General features: G+C 35.4%; 1 protein-coding gene across 1 annotated transcript in view; it reads left to right on the top strand.

Moving 5' to 3' along the window:
• The window catches only part of Uch-L5 (ubiquitin carboxy-terminal hydrolase L5), a 176,831-nt gene that overhangs the window by 54,987 nt on the left and 104,811 nt on the right, over positions 1–17,033 (top strand). The window contains exon 4 of the mRNA XM_090397231.1: positions 6,727–6,852. Coding sequence (XP_090253357.1) covers positions 6,727–6,852 — 126 coding nt within the window. The remainder of the gene's footprint in view (positions 1–6,726; positions 6,853–17,033) is intronic.

Raw genomic sequence — 17,033 nt, 5'->3', positions numbered from 1 at the left:
CCCAGAATGGTTTTGACCTTTACTGAGATCTCATCAGTGGGAGCTAGACCCAAAAAAAAGTGATACTAAGGTTAATGTAGAAGTCGTATATTTTCGATGCAATTTGACCCATAGTTCTCTCCCTTACAGACTCACTTCAATTTCTTATCCCATAGATACGTTTCAACTCTGTGTCTGTTCTACAGATACTTCAATGATCAATATGCTGCATCAAGTTGGCAACCATCATCCCTCTATTTCCTGGTGGGCCTGTTAAAACAAGAGCAGCTACCCAACATTCCTTTTCATTGCAACCAGACATACAGAATCTGCTTCTCTTCTTACTCTTTCATTTCAGTAACCTTTCTTTCAATAAACTTTAAATTTTTTTCAATAAATCTTTCAATAAACTTATTTTTCAATCCTTTTGATGTTGAAAGTTTATTTTTCAATTGGTTAGGGTATAATAAAATTAGTTTAATCCTTTATATCCAAGTGTGAGCAAACAAAGTTTGCTCCTGAAAGTATCTTCAGGACTGGGGTAAGGTGGTACAACACCAGGGCAACTCGTTGCAAAGGTGGAGCAAGCTACCAACACTCCTATCTCAGTATCTCCTATAATGCAAAACACATCTCCTTGCGGATATGTCTAATGTTATTCATTAAGGGAAGGGCCACTACCCAGACGAGTTTTGACCTTTATTGAAGTCTCTTCAGTGGGAGCCAGGCCCAAGTGGAGATACCAGGCAGAAGCATTTGCAGGTCATCTCTACCTATAGGATTTGCCAAATGGTGTACCACCCTTTTTTAATAAATTACTCTGGATTTAGATAAAGATGTTGAAAGTTTATTTTTCACTTGGTTAGGGTATAATAAATTATTAAAAAAAGGTGGCACACCATTTGGCAAATCCTATAGGTAGAGATGACCTGCAAATGCTTCTGCCTGGTATCTCCACTTGGGCCTGGCTCCCACTGAAGAGACCTCAATAAAGGTCGAAACTAGTCTGGGTAGTGGCCCTTCCCTTAATGCATAACATTAGACATATCTGCAAGGAGATGTGTTTTGCATTATAGGAGATACTGAGATAGGAGTGTTGGTAGCTTGCTCCACCTTTGCAACGAGTTGCCCTAGTGTTGTACCACCTTACCCCAGTCCTGAAGATACTTTCAGGTGCAAACTTTGTTTGCTCACACTTGGATATAAAGGATTAAACTAATTTTATTATATTTTCAATCCTTACCTGCTCCCTTACACATGGCACTAATGTGGTTATAATGATCTCATGTATGGCATCAGTAATACAAAAAAAAAAAAGAAAAGTAAAATGGTATATCAACATATTAAAATATTCTGGATCAGAGATAGTTGTAGAAAGATTTTTATTTGGTTACAAAGTGAAATACTTTCTTCTTTGGTATATTATATTAGACAAAGTATCTTCTTCTTTCGCTATGCCTTATCCTGTGTTAAATGGGGTCGGCATTCCCATCTTTAATCTTCTTCCAGATTCTCCGGTCCAGGGCATCTTCCCGACTCCATCCTTTCTCCTTAAGATCCTCTGCCACCTTATCCCTCCATCTGAGTTTGGGCCTACCTCTTTTCCTCCTTCCCTCCACCTCCATATGCTTCACTCATTTACCAACATACTCCTCACTCCTTCTCTCTACATGACCAAACCACCTCAGCCTGCTTTCTTGTACCTTCTTACCGATCAGTCCCACCTTGGTCCCTCTAATGTAGTCATTCCTTATGCTGTCCTTCTTTGTCACACCACTCATCCATCTCAACATCCGCATCTCCGCCACCTCCATCTTCCTCTCCTGTGCTTTTGTTATAGACCATGTCTCCACGCTGTGGAGCATTGCCGGCCTCACCACCATCTTATACAGCTTTCCTTTCAGCTTACAACTCACTGTCTTGTCTCACAGGACCCCACTCATCTTTCTCCAGTTCATCCAGCCACATGTTATTCGGTGCTGTATTTCCTCATCCAGCTCACCATTTCTTTCGACGACCGACCTGAGGTACTTGAATTTCTTCCCTGAAGTTAACCTTTCACCCTGGAGTCGTATGATCATATCCTCGTCACTCCCCGTTGATATATATTCTTTCTCCACTCTTCCAGGGTCTTTTCAAGCTTCTCTCAGGATGATTTGCAGAGAACAATATCATCGGCAAACATCATGCTCCATTTCGCCTCCTTCTTGATGTCCTCCACTAGTACATCCATGACCAGATCAAAGAGGTAGGGGGGGCTCAGAGCTGATCCCTGACGGAGCCCTATGATAATGGGAAACCCCTCTGTCATGCCGACACTAGACCTGACCTGAGTTTTTGCTCCCTCATACATCTCCTTCACCAACCTCGTGTACTTTTCCAACACCCCTACTTCTGCATACACCTCCATACCTCCTGCCTGGCCACTCTGTCATATGCCTTTTCCAGGTCTATAAACACCATATGTAGCTCCGCCTGCATCTCCCTATATTTCTCCATCAATCACCTTAGCGCGAATATTGCATCCATTGTCCCTCTTCCTGGCATAAATCCAAACTGCTCCTCGCCAATTTTTGTTTCCCGTCGTATCCTTCCTTCAATTACTCTTTCCCATATCTTCAATATGTGTGACATCAGCTTGATCCCTCTATAGTTGCCACAATTTTGAACATCTCCTTTTCCCTTGTAGATTGGGACGAGAATGCTTTTCCTCCATTCCTCTGGTATCTTTTCCTGTTGGGCTATTTTCCTCATCAGATCCCATAACATGTCTACGCCCTCGCTGCCCAAGCTTCTCCACATTTCTCCAGGTATCTGGTCCGCCCCCACAGCTTTTCCATTCTTCATTAGACAAAGCATATTCCCATTTTAATGCTTTATCCACACTTATCAGAACAATGTTTGTGCATGAAGTATCCTATAAATATTCTACACTAATGTTCTGCAATGTCTCATTGTCACACATCCAACAGGAAGTGTGCCTTATGTTATGGAATATTGAGGTAATAGATATGTAGTTAACAGCCTCTGTATTACAAGTAGACTAGTCATGGAGATACTTTATGCAAACTTTATTTGCTTATGCTTGGGTAAAGGATTAAAACAAGAGCATACCTTCTTTTTAACCCTGCGGAGATCGTGGCTGATCTGACAAATACAAACAAATTGTTTAATATAAATATTCTAACACATATCCAGTGTATAGCTTAGAGGTCATGAGTAGTTGTGCATGCATATATTACGAGTGATATTCCACACTGTTTATGCAGTCAGTTTTGGTTTAACATGTGTTATGTGAAGGTGTGTGATATTTCATAGTAAATTGTATCTGAGAGATACCGTGATCTATGGTGTCAGTATAGTATTGGTTTAGTTGTTTTTTTTTAATTTACTGTTGAAAATGGCTCGAAAAATATATCGATTGGTAATCCATTAGATGTTGAAGAGATTCAGCGATTTTGTTACTCGAGTCCGATGATGAGAATGATAGTCGAATGCGAAAATTAAAGTGATATCATCATCATCAAATACCTGCCATGTACCCTCAAGGGGTGTACAGGATATGATAGTACTACATGAAAAATTTACATCATTACTAACTTCCTATCTACAATTTTCCTAGAAAATCAGTCTGTTACTTGTCAAGACTCCAACATTACAGATCATGTATATCTATCGTCTAAGGCACTTTGTACTGTATCAATCCACCTATATCTTGGTCTTCCTCTGGGTCGTTTTCCTGCAAACTTGGCAGAGAACACTTGTTTTGCTAATCTTTCCTTGCCCATTCTGTTTAAGTGACCACACCACCTGAGATTAGCTCTGCTAACGCATTCCTGGATGCTGACAATATCAAGTTCTTTCCTAATATTCTCATTTTTAATATGATATTGCATTGATGCCATCTGTTCACACCTCTAATCTTTCTCAGGACTCTCATATCTGCGGTCTCTAGTCTTTGGTCAAGTTTTTAGCATTTAGCAAATTTTCAAAGTAATTACTCCATACTTCACGGATATCTTTTTCTCCCGTTTTCATGTCACCTTTATCACCTCTAACTCCTTTTACAGCAATCTTTCCTCCATTTCTAAGCTTCTCCAACAACCTCCAGAATATCTTACCACTTCTTGATATTTATTTTCTGTGTTCTTGCCAAAGTCCTCCCATGACTTTTGTTTAGCTAGTTTTACACAGTATTTAGCTTTCTTACATTTGTCTCTGTATTCTCTAAGAGCACAAGCTGACTTATTTGTCAGGAACTTTTGATATGCTTTCTTCTTTTCCTTCACTGCCTCTTTAACTTCCTGTGTCCACCATGGAGTTCTGATTTTCTATCCTTGCAGACAACCTCACCACATGCCTCTCTGGCTGAATCAATCAGGGTTTTCTTCAAGGTTTGCCACTGAATCTCCAAGGTTTGGTTCTTGTTCTCAAACTCTGTCATTTTTCCTTCAATAATCTTTGTGTATTTTAGTCTACAGTTCACATCTGAGAGCTGCTCAACTTTTATTCGCTTTAAAACTTTCTTACATGTCATTCTTTTCAATATGAAATTCAATTTTATCCTGCTCAAGACTAAATAGTGATCACTTCCAATTTCAAATCCTCTGTACACTCTGGTGTCCTGCACCAGGGAGAAAACATCACTATCAACAATAACATAGTCAATGAGACTTTTCTTATTCCTTGCCCCTTCTTTCCATGTGAATTTGTGCACATTATTTTGTTGGAACATGGTGTTAGTAATAACCAGTCCATGCCCTGAGCAGAAATCCAACAGATATTTGCTATTATTATTCGCTTTGCTCTTTTCTCCAAATTTTCCTAAAATATTTTTGTATATCTGACAATCACTTCCTACTCTGCTATTTAGATCCCCAACAAGGACCAACTTTTCCTTTTTCATTGTGTCAGTAGCTTTCGCTAGAGCCTCAAAAAATTACTCCGCTTCTACTTTAGTAGAACCTTCTGTGGGACCATAGGCACAAATAAGTCTCATTGTCCAGTTCCCCATTCTGATATTTGCCCAAATCACTCTACTTGACACTACCTGCCATTCAAGAAGATGAGTCTCGTATTTTTTGTTGAATACTATGGCTACTCCTTCTTTTCCTTGATTGTCATTGCCTGAATATAACATTTTGTATTTATTGCTCAGAAAGATCAAAAAAGACAAGTTTTTGTCTTTTTTGTTTCAGTCACCCCTAATATGTCGATCTGGTACTTATATAATTCTTCCGTTAGCTCCATTTCGTTGCCATTCAGGCTTCTTATGTTGATAGTACCGATCTTTAACTCTGGTGATGTTGAGTTGGAGTGTGTTTTCAGGTTTGTTCCAGTAGCTGACTTTTCACTGTTCGCCCTGGTTCCCGGGCGATGCCCCAGCTGGCATGAAATTTTGTCATGTTGTACCATCATTTTGTATTTTGGTTTAACCAATAGGAATACAATTTGGTCGGCTAAATCCCAAATTGCCAGCCCGTCCTCATTCGTTCGGTATCCAGGTAGATACCCTACAGGGTGCACCACGAGAAGGTGAGGATTGGACATTAGGTCAGAAGCCCTGGTCAGTTCTCTGCATTCATTTAAAGGCGATGTGGAGGTCTCCTCTCAGTTATACAGCTTTGACCCTTAAGCACCCCACCCCCCCACAGATGAAAGTGATATTTGATAGTAAATTGTATTTGAGAGATACTGTGAACTCCAATGTCAGTATAGTATTGGTTTAGTTGTTTTTTTTTCTTTGTTTCTTTGTTCAGTAATTTCTAGGTTGTAACTGAAAATAAATAAACCATCATGTATTATATTTGCAGGTTTTTTTTTAAAGTTTTATCGCATTTTAGCACATACTACTAATGGATGTATCTCTCAGACCTACGCTGCAATTTTTTTTGACCACAACCTTCACAGAGTTAAGTATAATATTCTTTGTAACAAAAAAAAACAAAAAAACTTTCTTGACTATCTCTAAACCAGGATATTATTAAAAACCAGGATATTTTAATAATATCCATAATAATGTTTTACAGCTTTGACCCTTAAGCACCCCCCACAGATGAAAGTGATATTTGATAGTAAATTGTATCTGAGAGATACTGTGAACTCCAATGTGTATAGTATTGGTTTAGTTGTTTTTTTTTCTTTGTTTCTTTGTTCAATAAACAAAGATAAACTATTTTACTACTTATATTGGGAAAATATGATGACTTCTGCATTGATTTAACCATAGTATCTTCATGGGTCTAGCTTCCACTCGTGAGACCTGAATAAAAGTCAAAACCCTTGCATAATGCATAGTAATTTAATGTTTGAAAAGAAGTGTGCTTTGTATTATGGGATATAGAGACATTTATTGTATAGTCAACAGCCTCAATATACAAGTTGTGAAGATACTTAATGCACAACTTTATTTAGCTATGTTTAGGTTAAGGATTAAACAAGGGTATAATTTCTTGTCATATAATATTTTGTAAACAGATGATGAAACTTTCTAGAAGCTAGCAGTAGTCTAATTGTACTCTCTTCATATGTAAGTGTACAGATTAATGGTAGAGGTGAGCTTAGCTATCATTGATGACTACCAAAGACAGACACTGGCTGCCTACTGATTTTCCAGAATTTATGGCTAAAGACTTCTGCCTATTCTCTTTGGGAAATGAAAAGGCATTAGAGGATTTTCACACACACACACACACACACATATATATATATATATATATATTTTTTTTTTTTTTTTTTATTTAACAGGTCATCAATAATGCATGTGCTACTCAAGCCATCCTTAGTGTGCTGCTCAATTGTAAACATTCTGATGTACATCTTGGTGAAACACTTGCATCTTTTAAAGACTTTTGCCAGTCATTTGATGCAACTGTAAGTTATTATTATCATTATTATTATTAAAATGGAATATTTAATCTAAAAATATGACTTGATAGAATCAGCTTTCAGATTTGTTTAGTGAAATACATTATTTGTCAGGAAAGTATGTACAGTGACATTGATTATTTCATAAGACTATTACACTTTTTTTATATATAATCTTTGTCAAGTAGCTTTATTTTATCCTCCTACATGTTTCGCCAATTTTTCTATTGGCATCCTCAGGGAATACAAACTAGTAAGCTAAAATGAAGGTTACAGACTAGGTTATAACTGATGGTTCTAATTCATACAAAAAATTGGTATTGTGCGTGTCTCGTTAACGTGATTTATTCGTTATGGCTCATGACGTAATTGTTATGAAAGTTCATTTCTTTGATGTTTAATGATCTGATAAAAGTTTTCCAAATTTCTGGTAAAATTAGACCTTGATTCTTGTTTAGGTTTTCAGTTTTACGGGCGACTTTAAAGCTGCTTCTTTAAAGGTTCTTGAATGGTAGTTATCTTCTATGTATGGCATAAGGCTCTTATCCCACTTAATGTGATGGTTAGTAGAGGCAAAGTGGCATGAAAGGCCTGAAATGTCTTGTCTGTTATTTCTGACATATCCTATGTGTTCTTTCTTTCTCGTTTCAAAGCTTCTAGAGGTCTGACTTACGTAACTAATACCACATGAGCAAGGTATATTATATACTCCAGAGTATTTGTAGAATGGGTGAGGATCTTTCGGTGATCTTAAAAATTTCCGAATAGTGTTGATTGGTTTGAATGCCACTCTGATCTTATGTGGTTTTAAAAGGTTAGCTAATTTTTTGGAAAGGTTGCTGACAAAAGGAATCGTGATTGTACTCATGTATTGGACGTCATTACGTTGTCGATGTGGTATATCAGTAAAGTATATCAGTATATCACTTGGTTATCTCTACCAGATAACCAAGTGATAATTAACCTATCTAAACACGTTTTAAATAAACCTGAGATCTCTATCCTCAAAAAAGGATTCAATTTTGCTTTAAAACCCACTGTCATTCCTAAAATAGAGTTCATCTGCAACTTAGAAAAAGCCTTCTCATTACTACCATTTCCAATAGCTAATGACTTACGATTAAAAAGCAGCATAATCCTTTCAGCTCCGTCAAGATCTCCTAACACCAACTGTAACCAAATAGAAAGAAGAACGCTTCTCAAATTAAGGAATAATAAACATATCATCATACTCAAAGCCGACAAAGGTAATAATACAGTTATATTAAATACTAAAGATTATGAAGAAAAAATTAAAAATCTATTATCTGACAGGTCTGTATATGAAGTTCTCAGTAGAGATCCTACCACAAAAAACCATAATGACACCAATGAATTATTACGTGGAATGAATAACTGGCCTATAGAAATTATAAAAAACTAAAATCAATGCACCCATTAACTCCTAGATTGTATGGCCTTCCAAAAATTCATAAAGAAGGTGTACCATTACGTCCAATAGTTGATGGAATCTATTCTCCCACTTACCAACTGTCCAAGTATCTTGCGAAGATTTTACAACAACACATTCACTTCTCGGATACTTATATTAAAAACTCAAAACATTTTATAGATAAAATAAAAAACATCCCTATTTTTGAAGAGGACATACTAGCAAGCCTGGACATTAAATCTCTGTTTACTAACATTCCAGTGGTTGAAGTCATCAACATCTTAGACAACTTGTTCCCAAGAAACATCACTACTTTGTTCAATCACTGTTTAACTTCTATTTTATTTGGCAAAAAATGATCCACAAACAATTCACTGGATTAGCTATGGGTAGCCCCCCCCCCCTCTCACCTCCTTGTGCTGACTTATTCATGGAAGATCTAGAGAAAAAAATCTTAACCCAGATCATTCCAAAACCGAAAATTTGGTACAGATATGTAGATGACATCTGTATCATTTGGGATCATACGAAAGAAGAACTAATGAATTACCTCAACCAAATCAGTAGTTTCCACAATACCATCAAATTCACATTAGAAATGGAAAAAGATAAAAAACTGCCATTCCTTGACATTTTAATAAAGAAACAAACCAATAATAGTATCAACCTATCTGTATACGGAAAACCTACAAATACTGGACATTACCTCCATTTCAACTCAGCTCATCACATAGCTCAGAAACTTAGCATTATCCATAGTCTCAAGAAAAGAGCTATACAGTATACGACAGACAAGGATGACCTACTAACAGAATTAACCACAATATCCAGAGAACTTTCCTTAAATGGCTACCCAAAAAGACTCTATAACAAGATTCTCTTTACTGATATACCACATCGACAACGTAATGACGTCCAATACATCAGTACAATTAAGATTCCTTTTGTCAGCAACCTTTCCAAAAAATTAGGAAACCTTTTAAAACCACATAAGATCAGAGTGGCATTCAAACCAATCAACACTATTCGGAAATTTTGAAGATTACCGAAAGATCCTCACCCATTCTACAAGTACTCTGGAGTATATAATATACCTTGCTCATGTGGTATTAGTTACGTAGGTCAGACCTCTAGAAGCTTTGAAACGGGAAAGAAAGAACACATAGGATATGTCAGAAATAACAGACGACATTTCAGGCCTTTCATGCCACTTTGCCTCTACTAACCATCACATTGAGTGGGATAAGAGCCTTATGCCATACATAGAAGATAACTACCATTCAAGAACCTTTAAAGAAGCAGCTACAGTCACCCATAAAACTGAAAACCTAAACAAGAATCAAGGTCTAATTTTACCAGAAATTTGGAAAACTTTTATCAGATCATTAAACATCAAAGAAATGAACTTTCATAACAATTACATCATGAGCCATAACGAATAAATCACGTTAATGAGACACGCACATTGTCACGCACAATACCAATTTTTTGTATGAATTAGAACCATCAGTTATAACCTAGTGTGTAACCTTCATTTTAGCTTACTAGTTTGTATTCCCTGAGGATGCCAATAGAAAAATTGGCGAAACATGTAGGAGGATAAAATAAAGCTACTTGACAAAGATTATATAAAAAAGTGTAATAGTCTTATGAATAATTGTCAAGAAAAAATTCAACACATTGATTATTTCAGTTTTAATTTACTTTATCATCTGATAACATAAACACCTAAACATTTTAAAACTGTGTATAGATATATTATTTTCTATAAAAGTTATTAAACGAATGCATAAATGTTGCTTGCTGCATATGCTATGCATGAGATGCTTTGTAACTAGTTTGTATATCTCTGCTAATTCCAATGTAAGGCAGAAATATATGATTTGAATATTCTAAATATTGTATTCTATTATACATATATATTGATAGATAATATTAAGTGCTAATATGCACCTAATATAGCTATAGATTTCATTTATTATGACAAAAGCCTCTTAGTGAAATGCTGGATTTGTTCCAATGAAGAAATTGGTCATAATAGGCTATAACTGATAGAAGTTGACAAAAATAAAAATTGAAATAATAAGTGATACTTTGTCATTTTTTTAACTTTATTTCCATCCATTTCTATTAGTTATTGCCCATTTCGAACAATTAAAAAAAAAATCAGCTGACGCCTGTTTCGTATACAGAGTAGGCAATGCCGTTTTAGTCCTATCTAACTTTTGGAGTCTGAGTGGGCAGTTCAATCTCCACTGGTAGCCAATCAGAGATAGCTGGCCTAAGGCTATCACTAATTAAGCGGCATGCAGTGAAGAGGTGGCTCAACAAGTGCTGCCATCTTGTGGTCCATAACACAATATATTTAATGTCTGAAATAGTGTGGGTTCTACAGTCGATTTTCTTGAGTTTACAGGACGAAAAACCCGTTTGCCCGTGCCAGAGATTGACTAAAGAACTGGCCAAAAAAAAAAGGCTCAGAAAAATTTCCTCTAGTTGCTGACTAGATTTGAAAGCAAGTCTTCCTTTGTGCAGTTAAACGGCATGGTGTGGTGTAGTGCAAACGCCATATCCACTGAGCTACTCAATAAAATGAATTTAGAATTTTAATAAGAGACTTTTTTTTTTATGATAAAATATTTTTTCATTTGAGAAGGAAAGCCTTACTGTCTTCATGTGGATGAAAAACACTTTGGTTTATCATCCCTCAAAATCAGCTAGAGAGCACATTCAGTTAACTACCAATAACAAAAATGCTATTAGCGGGTGACAGATGGTGTAGAGTGGCCTCCTGTGATGATGACTCCTTGGAAATGTAATAATAGATTCAGTTTGTTGGTATTATTATCTTTTCCTTTTAAAATTGAAATAATAAGTGATACTTTGTCATTTTTTAACTTTATTTCCATCTGTTTCTATTAATTATAGCCCTGTTTTGAACAATTTCTAATAGAAACATGGCTTAATTTGGCTTAATAAAGTCGTAATAAGAGACTTTATTAAGCCAAATTATTTCTCTGTCAACAATTAGCTTTCACTTAAGATGCTTGTGAGCTAGTATGTAGTTTATCTGTAGACACCATCGTGATGAGTAAAACTGTGTAGTTACCACACTGTGAAGCATAGTATATATAAGGCTTGGAAATTTTATGCTGGCTCACCAGTCATGCATCAGCCTTGACTGGCGAGGCTGATAAATAGAATATCGCTGTCACATGTTTGATCCCAGTCGGCATTAAATTGTTGTTCAATCCCATTAGGTTTTGTTAATGCTACAGCTAACCATTATTATCTTGTGCAACTACCAACATTCAAGCAAATAAGTAAAGTACACGATGTTTCAAAAAGAATGTTCCGATTTGAAAATTGTATATCTCTGTTTTCATTATTTGTTAAAAATAAAGACGATATTATAGCACAGCCTGTGATATAATATTATATATACAGGTCTTTCAAAAAGAATGATCCGATTTCAAATAATTATATTTAATAATGAAAACAGAGATATACAATTTTCAAATCGGGACATTCTTTTTGAAATACCCTGTACTTATATCGGTTCATGAAACATGAAGATAGAACTCATTCATTTTATCAGTGATTCATGACCAGGGCCAATGATGTTGTATGACACAGGAGCAACTGAGAAAACAGTCAAAAGAATATTTAGGTTACATTTCTAGAATTGGTAAAGAAATTATATGCTTGTTGGGAAAAAACTGTAATACTTTTTTCTAACTTTCCAAATTTTGATATCTATCATTAATCTTTCAAGTTCTGCATATTCCATTGCTGAGTGAGACAGGACAGCTTCCACTGTTCAGCTTCACATATGTTTCAGATTACAGTGTTGCATTTACTTTGTTATTTCAAAGCACACCTGATGCATTCATATCCTGTTCTGTTAAACTGATTAAAGTGAAATTCTTCTTTTTTTTACCCATGCATTAAAAATTCTCACTATTATGGGTGAGCAGATGAGCATTTTTTCAAGCCCTATATGTTCACAACATATATGTATATGTATGTTGTGTGTGTCAATCTTGCACACACACACACAGAACATCCAATCCACTTAGCCAGCTAAGCCAGCAGTATTATTTGGCACAAGTAATTTGAAGGATAATAAGTTATAAGATAAAAGATGTAAAATAAATTTTAGTAGAAATGAACAGTAATGATTGAGTCTTTTTGCTACAATTTGATAGAAGAGGTAGATAGCCCTCTTATCCAATTCTGCAGTAATTGTATTGTAAAATGTGAGCAAATGGCTAAAACAAAAGACCTGGAATGAGTATGCAAGATAGGCTTGCATACCCATTGACATAAATAGGAGGGTGACTGACTGACAGGTCACAGAGTAATGTATGGAGGTGCTGCAACTAGGAGAAGACAAGTGACTAGTGGGATACCACAGTGTTTTATAGTTGGGCTGTTATTGCTTATTTTGTATATTAATAGTATCGAGATCTGGATTTTGATGTATAATTATTTACAAAGTTAAGAAGGAATGACATTTTCAATACAAAATCCTTGCTAGCTGGAATAGACCTTTGCAACACTGAATTGACATATGTCAATTCAGTGTTGCAAAGTGCATGGTTTTTGTATGCATTTTGAGTTGAGAATATTGCTGGCAGAGTATTTTGTTAATGGTAATTTGCTACTAGTGATCAGTGAAGCCAGAGATCTGGAGGTGGTGGTAGATAGCGAGATAAAGTTTTTTTTCGGAGGGGGGGGATCACATTGCTAACGCGAGTTAGTCATTGGATAACTGCAATGTTGAAGAGGACACTGACTGGTAGGAGTAAGGAAGTTTTTTTTTTTTTTTTTTTTTTTCCCCACTATACCATTTGATAAGACCACATCTTGATTGCTGAGCTCTACAGTTTACCTAGTTTCAGAGGAGATGAAGGAACAGTTGAAAAGATTCAGTGGTAGGTAATCACAATGACATCAGGTCTGTAGACCTGATGTCATTGTGATTTGTGCATATAAGAATAAACTGAGGGAAGATGATTTTCAAGTTTGAGTAATAGACAGATGAGAGAGAGGGGGGACATGATAGTAACATTCCTTTACCGACTTATGTTTTGATTATTTTTATTATTATTATTTTGTGACATCTCCAAGGAGTTCAAAGACTTATCACTTACTCTACAACTCTCCATGTCCACCACTACACCAAACCTCCACTATCATCATCTACACCAATGCCATCTACTGCCCAACACCACAACTAGTATTTTTTTGTCTGTAAATTGCATGTATTGTGAAGGCCGATTTGTCTGAAAGTGGGATAAAAAAACCTGAGTTTCCTGGAGAAAAAAACTCTGCTACCTCTGTACGAGATTAAGATTCACCTTCAATTGAAAAAACCCATATTAAGATTCCTCCCATCACGTCGAATCTTAATAACAGTAACAAACTAGCACTTACCACGCAACACATTTGCCATCAAATATTCTTTCATTCTTTGCATTTCTTTATCTTATTGATATACAGGTATATATTTTGCTTTAAGTATTTACTTATCTTTGTTATTTATTGTAAATATATTTTTGTTTATGTTCTTATTAATCATCATCAAATTCCTGATGTGCACTCTAAAGGAGTGTGGAGATACAATGATAGTTCTCCATAAATACCTTACATTATTATTTATATCCTATCAGTGATCTTCCTCCAAAATACTCTGTTATCTGTCAGGACTCCAGTATTCTTAGATTTTATATTTTGGTCTTTTAAAGATCTTCTAATTGCATCAATCCATCTAGATTTTGGTTTTCTCTGTTTTTTTTACTGCCATCCTGACATCAAACACCTGTTTTGCTAACCTTTCCTTTCCCATTCTACTTAAATGCCCATACTATCAGAGATTACTCCTCATATGTTCTTTAATGCTGAAAATCTCAAATTCCTCTTTAATATCTTCATTTTTAACATGATTCTACCACTGATACCATTTGTTCAAACCCCCCCCCCCCCAACACATGCAATTTTTCTCAGGACTCTCATATCTGTGATCTCTAGCCTTTTATCAACTGTTTTACTTCTATCCTTGTTCTCAAATCCATAAGTTAAAATTGGTTTGAATGCAATTTGTGTTTTGACTAATATTTTGACTCATTTACTCTATTCAAATTTATTCAACTGGTCTCCAACTTTGCTTATTCTGTTCTCTATTTCCATTTTTATGCTTAAATATTCCGCTTAAATAATTTGAAATGTTTTGCTTGTTGTTCTCCCATTCAAGAAGCAGCTTAATGTTTTCAATGATCCCACTCGCAGGACCTTCACTTATTTGCCTGGTTAGGGACTAGAGCACCAGAACCTAGCCTTTATTTAGCTTGCAAATGTGTTTTGGCTGCTAAAAAATTAAACAATGCACATTATATCACTTGTGAATGTGTGCAAAAGCTGAATAACACACTAGGATATACAAAAGTACAGTAAAAATGAATGTAGTATGCACTGGCATAGCGTTTTTAATTTCCTCTAATGCTTAGGCATTATTCTTATCAATTGTGTTAACTGTTCTGTGAGGCATTTCTAGCTTGAGGCCTATATCAGTTATGCACCTTTCTCACTAAGTTTGATTAGTTTTAGCTTTTCTTGCAAATTGAGAAGCTTATGACTTCTTTTAGCATTATCACTACGTTTAGGTGCCATGATAATCACAAATATAAGTATAAATACCGAATTATGAGCACAAATATAAGAGAGACACAGCATGACTTCTATTAACACACTGAACATAGGTCGATTGAGAGAAGGATGTGGACAGTCGGCGAAACATGGTGTAAGAGTGGAAGGGCAAAAAAACAGGGGGACTGCTGTATTCGTTTTCATAGTCTTCATCTTTTTATTGCTAATTTTTATGCCAAACATTTTTACAACAGTTATTTCCTTTAGTTAAGTAATCCTGCAGACCAGACTTGTACTGGATTTATTTTAAGAATATAACATTATCTGCATAAAATAAACAGCTGAGATTAATATCAATTTGATATCAAGTTTTATGCCATTTTCCTTCATTTTGTGATCTATTTAGAGAATGATTTTTACTCCTTAGCAAAATCTTTCACCTGATTTTATATCAAATTATCTCCTCTTTGAATTCTGACTGCCAATGTTTAACTCAAATATAGACTGTGTATTGCATGATATAATGTCCCATTTACATCATATAACTGTTTTGAACAATTTTTCTTTTGGCACCTTATATCATTTTTCCAAGTCTACAGAATGATATAGGATCCTTGTTATATTTGCATGATTTCTTAGCTGTTTGTCTTAAAGTGAAAATTTCATTATGACAACCCATGTTTGGCCTGAACATAGCTAGTTCTTCTCAGTCTCTCTTCTACAATTTTTTTAGCTTCTTCTCAAATATGCTTACATACCATCTAGAACACTCAGTAAGAAAACTTTACTATAATTTTCACATTCCATTTTTTTTTTCTCTTTTTATAAGATGAAGACTGTGAAAATAAATAAGTAGGATTATTAAAAACATTGAGCTGTTTTTATAAATAAAAAGTTAACTGTGGTTTATAGTCGAATTTATAGTTTTATAGTGACTAAATGTTTCTTTATAGTGTTTTTTTATTGGCTTTCTACGTTCTCACCTGAAGAAGTCGGCAACTCCGATGAAACATGTTGCGTATTTAATCAACTTAATTGTTTTTTGTTCCAATTCTCGGATATCAGTCAGTATATAAAAGTATATATATATGATATGATATGATGCCGGCCTGGTTGGCCAAGTGGTTAGCGTATCCGCTCTCCGGCCTAAAGGCTATGGGCTCAAATCCCGCCATGGGCACGGATGTTTGTGATTGTGAAAATACTAGTGGTCAGTAGATAGTGTTGGTGTAGATGATGAGATTTACTATAGTTGGTAGATTGAGTTGCGGAGGCAGAGAGTTATGCAGTGGGTGCCCTCCCTCGATGACTCTTTGGACTCCCTGAAGTTGTCACGTAATAATAATAATATACATATATATATATATATATATATATACACACACACACACACACACAGTTGGGTCTCTTTTTATGCAGATTTGAAGTTATGCGGTATAGTACGCTCACAGATACGAGACCTTTTGACACAACAGAAGGAGAATCCATTCTGATAGGGTAATCCAGCGTTTCCCAAACTTTTCCTACGACGGAACACTTCACAAATCCTGAAATTTTCATGGAACACCTTGGTTATTTTCTAATATATATATATATATTAATAATTGTTAATTTAGCTGATTTATTATTAATTAATAATTAATTAAACATCAATTAAACATTAACATTATTAAATTAATTTGTGCTGGTTTTCATTGACATATCCCATTCTGATCACCAACAATTTATAATATTATAAGTACTTACGAGTGAATGCAGACTTTTTCTCCTGTGTGCTGATAGTTTTCCCTTCCCTTTGTACATCCTGGAGATTGCTTTGTAGGCTGGAGGGTCAGTTGCGTCTCAAAAACCTTCAATAAGAGATTTTAAAGTTTTATTAATTGCTGACAATGCACCAATCATCCGCATTTAGAACATCCAAATATCCAGGTAGTGTTTTTTCCACCCATTACAACAAACAAACATTATTCAGCCATTAGATCAAGGCATAATTGCTACTTTTAAGAAAATTACATTAAGCACACTTTTCAATTTATATTGGATAAACTAGAAAATGAATCATTAACAGTAACTGACGTTTGGAAAAAAAATTATATTTTGGACTGCT

This window comes from Typopeltis vanoorti, chromosome 8, assembly GCF_054136105.1.
Source record: "Typopeltis vanoorti isolate ZY-2024b chromosome 8, IOZ_Tvanoo_1.0, whole genome shotgun sequence".
NCBI classification, from domain to species: Eukaryota; Metazoa; Arthropoda; class Arachnida; order Uropygi; family Thelyphonidae; genus Typopeltis; species Typopeltis vanoorti.
Note: the sequence above shows the minus strand (reverse complement) of the source record. Positions and strands in the feature narration are given on the sequence as shown.